Below are 13,253 nucleotides of genomic sequence, written 5' to 3' on the forward strand. Positions count from 1 at the left end.
TTTTTTTGCTGTGGTCCCTGTAGAGTATCTTAAATGCTTGTTCCTTGCTTTGCCTAAAATAGCTATAAGAACTTGAAAGAAGAAATGAAGGTTAAGAGATAAAGGTTCTTCCCTTTTGTGCATTACCAGTTTGGTGACTTCTGCTCACCTTGCCTCATGCTTGCTTGTTAACTCAGACATAAAAAAGCAAGAAACAATAAAGCCCAAACTGGATAGGTGTGTTTCTACTGACAAAAGACCCCAGTCATTTTTATTTAAAGATCTGACCAATTCCACTCTGTCCATCCAACACCTTGCTACCTGACCTAGTGTGAAACAAAGGCGTGAGGCCCTGATCAGATGCATGTTGCCTGTACATGTAACTCAAAAACAAGTCCCACAAATGCTGCAATTCTTGCTCCCTAGTCATTGAGCTTTGAGCTGTTGCCATAGCTTACAGAGTAAGTAAACATGCAAAAGATGGTACTCTTGGAATATAAAAATAAATGAGACTTTAATGCCCCATCCTAAGCATGGTAATGCCACATTTAGTTCACTGGAACACATTTCCAAGCAAATGAGCATTGAGTTGCAATAGTTTTGCAGGAGATCTCTAGGAACTAGGGGTTAATCTGGTCTCAGAAACAGACTCTGATCTCTCCCCCCACCCTTGCTGCTGTCGTGAGTCCTTGCTGCAAGGTCCATTTCCACCTGGCCTTGGAGGCAGGGCCCAGACTCGCTCTGAACAGTCAAAAGAGGCTCCTGGGAGGCTGGAGGTACATTGCTGGAACAAATCTTGGGTTGGGGCAACTGGCTAAAATGTTTCACCATGTTTTAAGTGGTTCCTCTGTTTTGTTTTTGTTAGGTTGGTGTTGGTTAAATGTTTAGTTGGGGTTGGCGGTTATTTTAATTTGGATATAGCTGTTAACTGTTTATTGTTATTGTTGTTGGTATTGTCATTATTGGTTTCTATTGATTTTTTGGTTTGTTTGTTGTCTGTATAGGATTTTCTGTTTTTTTCTGTTTGTTGTGTTTTTATATATGCTGTAAGCTGCCCCAGCCAGATGGGTGGGATCTAAATTAAAAATTATTATTATTATTATTATTATTATTATTAATCACAGAATGTTATTAACCAGACAACAAAAACCAACATCAGCATAGCAAGGGCAGCATGCAGGAGACAGTTGCACAGACACACTTATACAGTACATTATACTGTAATAAACTCTGAAAACAGAAAAAGGTTTTTTGTTTTATTAAAAGAAATGACTATTCTCTGCTGCTGTTGCATCTGCACAGTGCTGGCTAGTGGAGCTTTCTGAAGTAAAAAGAGGCCTGCAGTATGTAGACTGAGATCTGATGGAACCCTCAAAGACTCATTGTGACTTATTTGCATTATACCTCACAGATATGCAGACAAAACCACTTGCATTTGTTCTCACTCGGCTGCCATCATTTTAACAGTCAGAGATGGATGCAGCCAGGGTTCCATCTAGTTACCATATTTTCCCGTGTATAAGACTAGGGGGGTTTTTTAACCAAAAAATTAGGTTTAAAATTCGGGCTCGTCATATACACGGGTAGTGCTGAGGGGTGTTTTCTTAATTTGGAGCCCCCAAAATAATTTGATCCTTGACAGATTTCAGCTTATGTAGTCCAATGAAGTGGGCAAATTACTTGCCCTTCCTGAATATTAAAACTTGCCAGGGCTGGACTTGCCATTTCGACTTTAGAGTTGCGTAATGCCTCAAGACAGCATCTTGAGAAGTAGAGACGTCAGCTTGCCAACAAAGGTCCGTATAGTTAAAGCCATGGTCTTCCCAGTAGTGATGTATGGAAGTGAGAGCTGGACCATAAAGAAGGCTGATCGCCAAAGAATTGATGCTTTTGAATTATGGTGCTGGAGAAGACTCTTGAGAGTCCCATGGACTGCAAGAAGATCAAACGCATCCATTCTTAAGGAAATCAGCCCTGAGTGCTCACTGGAAGGACAGATCGTGAAGCTGAGGCTCCAGTACTTTGGCCACCTCATGAGAAGAGAAGACTCCCTGGAGAAGACACTGATGCTGGGAAAGATGGAGGGCACAAGGAGAAGGGGGCGACAGAGGACGAGATGGTTGGATAGTGTTTTCGAGGTTACCAGCATGAGTTTGACCAAACTGCGGGAGGTAGTGGAGGACAGAGGTGCCTGGCGTGCTCTGGTCCATGGGGTCACGAAGAGTCGGACACGACTAAACGACTAAACAACAAATGCCTTTTGGGGTGGAGTGGACAGTCATAAGCAGTGCTTGAACCTTGTTTAAAACACTAAAACAAAATATGGAGACTTGGATAATTCTGGATAATTATCACCTAGTATCTAAAGTTCCATTGTTTTGAGTAAAATTTTGGAAAAAGTAGTGGTTTTTCAACTCCAGGTAGTTTTGGATTACAAATACCTTTGAACAATATGTGGCTCCCAGACTATTAAAACTTGCTTTTCTCTATGAGCTACTTTTGGCTCTTTTCTTAATTTGTCTTCTGTACAGCATTTCTGAAGAAAAAAGGGGAAAGAGCCCAACAAGGGATCTTTTTGTTCTTTGACAAGAGAAGGCAATTATGAACCATTTAAGTTCTGAATGGAGCTTCCCTGACAGTACTTGTCTCACTGATTTCTTTGACAGCAAAGTGCTGGAAGCAGCTTCTAGCTTCCCAAGACTGAAAGTGCTTGTTGCTGAGTGACAGCAAAACTAAAATAAATTGTAATCATAAAATGAGTTTTAAGGTGTATACTGTAGTTATAACTCCCTTGATCAAAGCTTCCCTCTCCTTTATTGAAAGCCCATAGGATGGCTACTTACACTTGGGGAGTGGGAAGGATTTGTATGTCTCCTCACAAAAAAAGGTAAACAGAGAACATCAATATACATAAATTTTGCATCTGCAAATTTATATGCATAGATGCAAATTTAGAAGTGATTGTTGTTGTTTAGTCATTTAGTCATGTCTGACTCTTCATGACCCCATGGACCAGAGTATGCCAGGCACTTCTGTCTTCCACTGCCTCCCGCAGTTTGGTCAAACTCAGCCGGTAGCTTCGGGAACGCTGCCCAACCATCTCGTCCTCTGTCGTCCCCTTCTCCTTGTGCCCTCAATCTTTCCCAACATCAGGGTCTTTTCCAGGGAGTCTTCTCTTCTCATGAGGTGGCCAAAGTATTGGAGCCTCAGCTTCAGGATCTGTCCAGTGAGCACTCAGGGCTGATTTCCTTAAGAATGGATGCGTTTGATCTTCTTGCAGTCCATGGGACTATCAAGAGTCTCCTCCAGCACCATAATTCAAAAGCATCAATTCTTTGGCGATCAGCCTTCTTTATGGTCCAGCTCTCACTTCCATACATCACTACTGGGAAAACCGTAGCTTTAGCTATAGGGACCTTTGTCGGCAAGGTGATGTCTCTGCTTTTTAAGATGCTGTCTAGGTTTGTCATTGCTTTCCTCCCAAGAAGCAGGCATCTTTTAATTTCGTGACTGCTGTCACCATCTGCAGTGCTCATGGAACCCATGAAAGTAAAGTCTCTCACTGCCTTCATTTCTTCCCCTTCTATTTGCCAGGTGGTGATGGGCCCAGTGGCCATGATCTTCGTTTTTTTGATGTTGAGCTTCAGACCATATTTTGCGCTTTCCTCTTTCACCCTCATATCTGAGGTTGTTGATATTTCTTCTGGCAATCTTAATTCCAGCTTTGGATTCATCCATTCCAGTCTTTCGCATTATGAATTCTGCATATAAGTTAAATAAGCAAGGAGACAATATACAGTCTTGTCATATTCCTTTCCCAATTTTGAACCAATCAGTTGTTCCATATCCAGTTCTAACTGTAGCTTTTCGTCCCACATAGAGTTTTCTCAGGAGACAGATGAGGTCATCAGGCACTCCCATTTCTTTAAGAACTTGCCATAGTTTGCTGTGGTCGACATAGTCAAAGGCTTTTGCATAGTCAATGAAGCAGAAGTAGATGTTTTTCTGGAACTCTCTAGCTTTCTCCATAATCCAGTGCATGTTTGCAATTTGGTCTCTGTTTCCTCTGCCCCTTTGAAATCCAGCTTGCACTTCTGGGAGTTCTTGGTCCACATACTGCTTAAGCCTGCCTTGTCGAATTTTAAGCATAACCTTGCTAGTGTGTGAAACCTTGCTAGTGTGTGAAATGAGTGCAATTGTGCAGTAGCTGGAGCATTCTTTGGCACTGCCCTTCTTTGGGATTGGGATGTAGACTGATCTTCTCCAATCCTCTGGCCACTGCTAATTTTTGATTACTGCAGTTTAAATAAAAACACAATACATCTCAATATAGTGGGGAAGTCTGTGTCTAGGTGACATGTATGCCTTCTCTGTTGTATCCTAACTATTGACGGATAACTTCAAGGCTCCTGATCTTCCTTGTTATCATCAAACCAGACTTGGACTGGATGTCCCTTAAAACAGAGGGCATCTTCAAACAAAAAACCGTTGGCCACTCTTAAGAGCCCAGTTTGTTTTTCCCATTGCTGATGTGTTCTGCTTAAACAAGAAAACGTAACCTTTTCCAGATATGCATCTTCAGTTTGTTGGTGCATGCATTTCTATGCCCTGGGTAGTAGGATTACTGGGTTTGGGTTTGCTTTGATGAGTGCCATGGCCTGGCTGGACACAGAGGAATGGTGGGAGGCACCTAATGGGAAACTCCCATGGCAAGAAGGCTCAGAGCCCAGTGATTGGCAGTGGGATAATAATGAGTGGTCAGAGCGAGAAGAGGGAAAAGACTCGAAAGAGGATGTGTCAGAAGCTGAAGACATAACAGGTTTTAGAGAGCAGGGAGAGCCTGTGGCAGAGAGAATCCCAGAAGCGGAAGCAGGAGAGGAGGGAGGCCAAGATACAAAGAAGAGTCATCCAGGTGAGGAAGCAAAGGTGTCTCCCCCTCCTGCTTTGATAAGCTCCCCTTTTCCGTGGTCTCCCAGGACTAGGAGGGGTATGCGTGGGAGGAGCAAAGACAGGCATGCTGTCATAGTCTCAGATTGCTTGGGAAGAACCTGGTAGAGGAGGAGACTTAGGTAGCTGTGGGAAGGGGGGGGGGGACCCTTAGTCTCTACAACTGCCTCATAGGGGAAAGGCCTGCCGAAGAAGAAGAGTTGCTGTGCTCACTAGGCCTGGCAGTCCTGAACAGATCCTGTTTCTTCTAATAAAGAGTTAACTTCACTTACTCCATCAATTTAATGCTGGCGTGCTCCTGCCATCAGTTTCTAGGTTATTTTTGCCTTCTCTTCAAGTTCATTTTCAAGTTGAAATATTTAATTTAAACATTTCATTTAATATTAAAATACTTTGTTTTGCTGCTTAGATACATTTAATGGCAGTTAAAACTTGATGTGTGTTAGATGATGCAAACTCATTTTTTATCCTTTCTCTCTCTTTTGCCAGACATGCATTTGTGCACAAATTCCTAGTCAGTAATTTATTGCATGAGCGAGTCTGTCAGGGTTTTCCATTTCACAGTGTGGGTCAATATTTTTTTCTTGTGGAAAAAATGGTAACTGATATATATTGCACAGCATTCCATGTGTTTTTCCCTTGTCAAAAGTTTGCCAGACTTTTGTTATAAAGAAAGCAGACTGAAGTCAGAAAGATGAGAGGGGGAAATAAACAAAAATTCACCTTCAAAGCTGCCAATTTTAACTTTTAAAGGTCTCTCCCCCTGTATTTTAATAGCTGCCAAGGAAAATCTTCAGTACCTAGGTGCCAAGGCATGTTTCAACTGCTGGCATCCTTGGGCAGTTGCCAAGGTCCCAGTACTGGCATCTGCTCTCAGCCCTTTTTAACTCAGTCTCAACTTGCCATTCTGAGCAGCTCTAAATACCTGTCTCTAACTGCTACACTCATTTCCCAGAATGCCCATCTCTCTGAGGCATTGGCTACAGTCACAGATTTCAGTAAACCAAGGATGAGAAATTACTGACTCACAGCTTCTGCTGCTCAGCTGTGACTCCATGCAGCAATTAAGCTTAGGAAAATCAACTTTTTGAACCAGTGGCATCTTTTTAAATATCTAACTGGTGTGTCAGCGGAGGGGGCAGTTTGAATGAGAAAGGGAGGGAGAGGGGAAATTGTGTGACCCTAACCATGATTTGACCACTAGGGGGCACTTTTCTGTGGGCCATCTCAAATCTGGGCGCAGACTCTGTCAGATGCATAAGATTTCTAGTCTTTAATGAGAATTGCTTTGAACGGTGCATGACTGATGCCTAGCCTTAATTCCGGCTAGATGTTATATTTGGAGGCTGTATTTTGGGTGGGTGGCTAGCATTATCACACACACATACACATGCATGTTTAAATAAACACACAGGCATCATAATAAATGTAATTTTCAAGAGCAATTGTTTTCATTAATTCGCAGAACACATGACTGAATAGTGCACGGCAGGTAAAATGAAATGGATTCTTCTTCTTTTTAAATGCAGTTACTTTGAACTGGAAAGCAGTGGCCTGAGAGATGAAATAAGATATCACTACAGATTTAATGGAAAGTCAAGAACAGAAGTATTTCCGTATCGGCTGGCAGATGGACAGTGGCATAAGATTGCGTTATCACTTAGTGCATCCCACCTCCTGCTTCATGTCGACTGCAATAGGTAAAGTTACTTCTCTGTAACGTTTCTCTTGAATAACTGCCTGCTCTTCAGACTAAAACTAATTATTTGATGAAATCTGCCATAAAGTTCTGTATGTGCCAAAAAAGAAAAAAAATTGCAGAGAAAAGTGAATGTGACAGAAGACAGCATTAGAATGAAACAGTAAGCCTGTGATTATGAACAAAAGGCTGATTGCTGATTTTGGGGTGGGGGGGGGTAGGATATTGAATATATCTCCATGTTCTGTAGATATGTGCTCAAGCAATGTTTGCCTTGATTACATATAATGCACTGCACTGAACTGTCCATAGCTTTCCGAGTGAGAAAGGCTTCTCAGTATACCTCCATCGCTTGAAGGTGTTATGTGTTGTTGTTTTTTAAAAAAATTCTTTGAATGTAATCAAGTGCTTTGGGGGGGGAATCTTTAAAATCTTTTCTAAATATAAACTTCTAAAAGAGTGATATACCTTAATTGCTTAGAACTCCTACTAATTCTCTGCATCAATTTGTTCTGCTATTCTGTAAGAAGTTCACAGTAGATGCAGGCCTACTTTATTGGGGGGGGGGAGATGGGGACTCGTTGTGATATTGTATCATTTATTCATTTATTAATGTATAGGCTTGAGCAGATGTTGAGGGTGCAGAAGGAAGCACACAGGCAGTTCCAGATCTACAAGCCCAAACCTCACTAGAAAATAACTTGTCAAGGCTACAAGATTCTACACTAGAATATTTAATGATGTTAGGTATAAAGCAACATTGCTTCCAGTGTCTTTTAACTCACCTAAAATCATAATTCTGACATAACAAAAACAGATAATAACATTGAAGCATTAGCTATTAAAGACTTAAAAAGCATTATGTTACACTTACTACATCCTCTTAGAATCTTGGTTGAACTGGCATAAATCATACATCACGAAATGCCTAGAATATCTGGGGGAAAACATATGGGGATATTTGGCATTTTTTATTTGTCATGGGTTGCCTGTTTTTAGTTGGATTGGCTGGCCAGTGACCATGACATGACATTTATCACATTTGAAATTTATTTAAGGTATTTAGGAATGGGTTGTATCAGGTGATTTTGCCTGTATGTGATGGTTATGTGATTGAGGGTAAACCTTACAGGAAAAACAATAGCTGAAGTGCTGGATATTCATTTATCATTTTCGTATTTTCTCTCTGTGTCATGAATTGTGTAAACAGATAGTTTCCTTTACACGCCTATATGATCCAGCACTAGGCGGTACAATATTTTTAACTGAAAAAATATTTGGAGGAAATATCTGCACCAAGGAACATATAATCATTTATTGTTATAGGAAATTATAGAATTCATTTATTTTGGTTACATGCTCGAAATGCGCATTATTTGGAAAAAAGTATTGTATAGTGTAGATAACATCATACATTCAATATTCAATATGTTCTCTATACGTATGACTGTACAGCCATCTATTCCAGCAACAAAATCATCAAGTTTGCTGATGACACTACGGTGGTAGGGCTCATTTCAGGAGGGGATGAGTCCGCCTATCGGGACGAGGTGGAGCGGCTCTGTGTTTGGTGTGGAGAGAACAATCTGGCTCTTAATACGGCTAAGACCAAGGAATTGGTGGTGGATTACAGGGGAAAAAAGGCGGACATTCAGCCCTTGTATATCAACGGGGAACGGGTGGAGAGGGTGGCGGAATTCAGGTTTTTGGGAGTAACTATCGATCAGGGCATGACTTGGAGCGCAAATACCACTGCTCTGGTGAAGAAGGCCCAGCAGAGAATTTATTTCCTCAGACTTTTAAAGAAGAACAATCTGAGTGAGAGACTGCTGGTGTCCTTCTACCGAGGCTCCATAGAGAGCATTCTTACATACTGTATTTGTGCTTGGTTCTCCAGTTGTACAGCTAGGGAGAGGAAGGTGCTCCAGAAGGTCATAACCACAGCCCAAAGGATTATTGGTCATCCTCTCCCATCTTTGGAAGAACTGTACGGTTCCCGTTGTCTTAGGAAAGCAAACAACATCCTGCAGGATTCATCTCACCCGGGACACAGTCTGTTTGCACTACTGCCTTCTGGCAGGAGATATAGAAACATCAAGTCAAGGACAAATAGACTGAAAAACAGTTTCTATCCAAGAGCTGTGGCCTTTTTGAATGCTGTAACTCGATAGTGTGACCTGGGAGTTTGATGGGTGTTGGTGTGGGTGTGGCTGGAATGTGGTTTGTTTGGTTGTTGTTGTTGTTTTGCTTTTGTTGTTTTTAAGGGATGGCATCCAATTTCGTTGCACTTGTGCAATGTTGCACTTGTGTAATGACAATAAAGAATCTATTCTATTCTATTCTATTCTATTCTATTTATATTGAACGTAATTTTTATTTTATTGTACAAAATTTTTGTTTTTATGTATACAGTAACCTCACAACAGATAAATGGCAAAAGAGCCAGCCTGCAAACTCAGCTGCCTACAGCATCTTTCTTTGTCAAATGCTCTGCATGTAAGCTTGTTTTAGGCAGTAATCATGCAGGGGACTATGACTTGAGTTACTTTCTGACAGCATGCCATTTTTACAGGGACATTCATGAACTGGAGCCCACTTAGCCCAAGTGCAGGGGGATTCTGCTGTTCTCGCTGTAGCAGACTAGCATGGCTTCCTTTTGGATTCCTCACACCCCACCCCCAGTAGCTGACAATCCAGAGAGGATGTGCTGCACTGTTTGCCCATAATATATGAGAAATTCGTTTTCCATGACCAATATACATCACATCTCCTAAGAGTTACTTTACGTAACGGGACAACATCAGTGTCTCTAAAATACACATTCAAAGGGCATTTTCATTGAAATATGGTATATGCTTGAAGAGCGTGCATTTTAAAAAAACACATTTCCACTTGTTTTCTCTGGCTGAAGAGCTTAAAGGATTGCTAATGGGCACTTAAGCATATGCTATTCTCAGTGGCATTTCCTAGAATGCCTTTCTTGCCCTAAAATGTGTACGTATTGGTTTACAAGGAGTTGTTTATTTGTATACATTTGTATACTGTTTATCATAAAAAGTGGTTGACAAGAAAATATATTAAAAAGTTCAAATAAAACGTTTGATTCATAAATTCACATACCAATGGTACAATTGAGGGAAAGTCTGGTTAAACAGAACAGTTTGAAGCAAAATATTGGGGGGGGGGGATTCAGTGTTGATGCCTGCCAAATTTGAGTTGTTCTCAAGTTAAACGTCACAGAATTTGATTCACAATAAGATCATGCTGGCCACATGACCCGGAAATATTGTCTGCGAAAGCAGACAGGCGCGGGCTCCCTCAGCCTGTAAAGCAAGATGAGTGCTGCAACCCTAGAGTCATTTGCGACTGGACTTAATTGTCAGGGGTACCTTTACCTTTTGAAGAGTGAAGAAAGCAACAGTTAGCATGGCCTTCTGTTGAGTGAATCCTAGAATTATTTAAAATTATATCCACTCACTCTTTCTTATATCATAGAAAACACAAGGAATTAATGTAGATAATTAAATTACAGTTCAGTCTTTATGTTTCTACTTTAAAGTAAGTCCCATTGATTTCAATGGAGCTTGCTCACAAGTAAGTGGGTAGAGGATTTCAACCTTAACATTGGGAGGAGTTCAATATCACACTAAGGCAATCCTCCCATCAGGACAAGCATTTAGGCTTGCCAGATGGAACAATCCCTTTTCTCCCACACATGCTCTTCAAGGGGGTTTCCCAAACCCCCCTGCAAGCCAATTTTTTGGGGGTGTGGGAGAAGGGGGGAAGACCTTGTAGCTCAGCCTTCTGGCATCAGTGACACTGAGCAGAAGAATACACCTTCCAGGTTTTGACTTGTTTGTGGATTGCTTTTGGCTCCAGCCGAGACCTGGCAGTCTCCTTTCTAGACTGGGATAGTGAAATTTCTGGCAGGTACTAAACACCAATTAGAGCATGCACAGGGGTGCACAACCTGCAGCCCTCCAGATGTTGTTGGGCTACACCTCCCATCATCCCTGATCACTGACTATGCTGGCTGGGGCTGATGAAACATCTGGAGGGCTGCAGGTCGTGCACCCCTGCTCTAGTTGATAGTTAATATATGTATATGGGTGCCTCATAACACTTTTTCATGCTAGTACCATGTACTTAGCACTTCCTTTACTTCTAAGCTGTCTCCCTTGATAACACTTGGTAGTTCCATGGAGTGAAGGAAGGGTGCTTGCCCTCTGGTGCCAAACTACTATTACAGCTTTTGAAGCAAAGGTCCCTCCAGCCTCCCGGTTTAATTTCCTTCTCTTTGTGTTTCTAGATGCAGTAGCAAACACCTGAAAGGCAGGTTCAGAGAAATCCTGACATCTTGTAAACACTTCTTGAAGGGCTGTATGTGAGGCACTGGAAAAAAAAGATAATGAACTTGATCCTTCCTCCTTAGAGTCTTGACTATAATTAACTGAACTGCTTCTTTCCTAATGCTGATTGATAGCTCATTTGTCTTAGCCTCTTTGACATGCTTATGTCCAGTAGTTTTTTCAGTGCCTTTGTTCTGTGTGAAAGACAGGGTTTCTGCATTTTTTTTTATTTGCTCAAGCTTATACCCCTCCGATAAGAAAGTTCAATAAAATAATTTCAAATAGCTTATTCTGTGGTGACTAGCTCATGGACTAATTAGGCTTTTAAAGTTATAACCACAATATGGCTGTTGGTAAATGCCAGATAGGTGATTGTAATTTGCTAATAGCTTAGGCTAAGGGGATTCCTTCAGGATGTTTACCAGATTAAAAGCACTGGATATTGGGTCCAGAACAGAACAAATGATTCAGATTAAAGGAAATAGAGATCCTTACCGAATGATATTTTCAGGCTCGATTCCCTTCTACCTAATCCTCTTCTGCAATACTAGTTCTGAAGACAATGTTGAAATATGATGTCCAAATGTTTGAGTGGTGCTCTGCCTTGAACCAACCCCTAACTTGTAAACAAAGCAAAGCAAAGGAGCATGACAGTTGTTGAGTGTATGCGTGAGAGTTGGCTAATAATGTCACAGGCACTCTGTAGTAGATACACTTGTGCAACCACATTTCAGGCCAAGGGCAGGTCAGTCTAGGAGTTTGGCTGCTTTGACCCAGTTTCTAAGTTTAGGGGACAGAGAATGAAACATACTTTGAAGTCAAAGTGAAGCAAGTTCAAATATCAAAGTGGTCAGCTGTTTAAGTGATTCAGAAAGACCTGAAGCAGCAAATGTACCTACACTAATCATGATAGTTACAGTGGTACCTCGGGTTAAGTACTTAATTCATTCCAGAGGTCTGTTCTTAACCTGAAACTGTTCTTAACCTGAAGCACCACTTTAGCTAATGGGGCCTCCTGCTGCCACCGCGCCGCCGGAGCACAATTTCTGTTCTCATCCTGAAGCAAAGTTCTTAACCCGAGGCACTATTTCTGAGTTACTGGAGTCTGTAACCTGAAGTGTATGTAACCTGAAGCGTATGCAATCCGAGGTACCACTGTATATCAGTTGCCACCCTGAGCCATTTAAATAGCCAGTTAAATATTAGTTCTGCTAATATACTGCTTTTTTAAAAAAAATAACCTCTTACCTAAACTTTTGTATACAAAAGAGAACTGAACATTTTCTTATTTTTTTTCCACCCAAGCCTTCTGCTGACACTTCAGTCAATTTCTTAAGGCTGTGAAAGTGATTAGCAGTGCCTTACAAAGGGCATGGCAACCAGGAGTACTGTCAAGAGCTGCCAAAGTATCTGAGCTTTCCTAATCTTCAGTGGGTGGAAGGCTGCACTTGAAAGTACATGTGGAATCCAGTATTAGGGAGGGCAGATTTCACATATCAATTTTGCCATTTTACGATGGCTTAGTAGCATCTTAGGCTTGGAGATGAGTCCTGAATATTTAATGAAAGGCAGTGGTTTTCTGAGCTTCTTTGAGCAAATTAAGTCACAGGAGAAAAAAATGCTGTTTTAGTTGGTTGACTTGTGGGTTTTGCATCCTTTAGTGGTGTTCGCTGCTTTCCCTTTTAATTGCTCTTTCAGTTCAGGTGAAGAAAATGCTGGAGTGTGAGAAAAAAATAGTTGTTGAAGTTTGTAGTCTCCCTCAGTTTACAAAGGGTGTTAAGGAGGAGCTACAACCATTCTTATCTATGGCAGTGTTACATTTAGCAAGATAAGTTGGTTGTCTTTTGAACGTGAGTGGTACTAATGCAAAATAAAGGTAAAGGTAAAGTTACCCCTGACCGTTAGGTCCAGTCACAGACGACTCTGGGGTTGCACGCTAATGCAAAATAGGTGACCTCTTTTAGGTTTTGACTTGAGCTGTCATTGCAGGGGAAGAGGTAAAATTTGCTACTGAATGTGAATATGACTTTTTTCACTTATTTTGAACCATTAGCATGTTGTATGCCACATTGGCCTTGTTCACACTTAATAATACGCCACTGTACATGTCTTGTTGGCATTGAGCAGTGTGCTAGTGTATGCTGCCCAGATGTTCCTCTCCTGATGTGAGCAGCTGTCAACAACGTATGCAGTTCTGGCTTATTGTTAAAGCTAAACCTGGGATCGTGGTTTACTTATATTTTTAGACTGCCCTTCAATCTTGATAATATATACAGGGT

At 41.3% G+C, this 13,253-nt stretch overlaps 1 protein-coding gene across 5 annotated transcripts in view; it reads left to right on the top strand.

Moving 5' to 3' along the window:
* Positions 1 to 13,253, top strand: part of NELL1 (neural EGFL like 1) — a 381,897-nt gene that overhangs the window by 81,115 nt on the left and 287,529 nt on the right. For all 5 annotated transcript variants that reach the window (XM_028729018.2, XM_077929586.1, XM_077929598.1 and 2 more), the window contains exon 4: positions 6,456 to 6,626. In XM_028729018.2, coding sequence (XP_028584851.2) covers positions 6,456 to 6,626 — 171 coding nt within the window. The remainder of the gene's footprint in view (positions 1 to 6,455; positions 6,627 to 13,253) is intronic.

Source organism: Podarcis muralis, chromosome 1, assembly GCF_964188315.1.
Source record: "Podarcis muralis chromosome 1, rPodMur119.hap1.1, whole genome shotgun sequence".
Classification (NCBI taxonomy): domain Eukaryota; kingdom Metazoa; phylum Chordata; class Lepidosauria; order Squamata; family Lacertidae; genus Podarcis; species Podarcis muralis.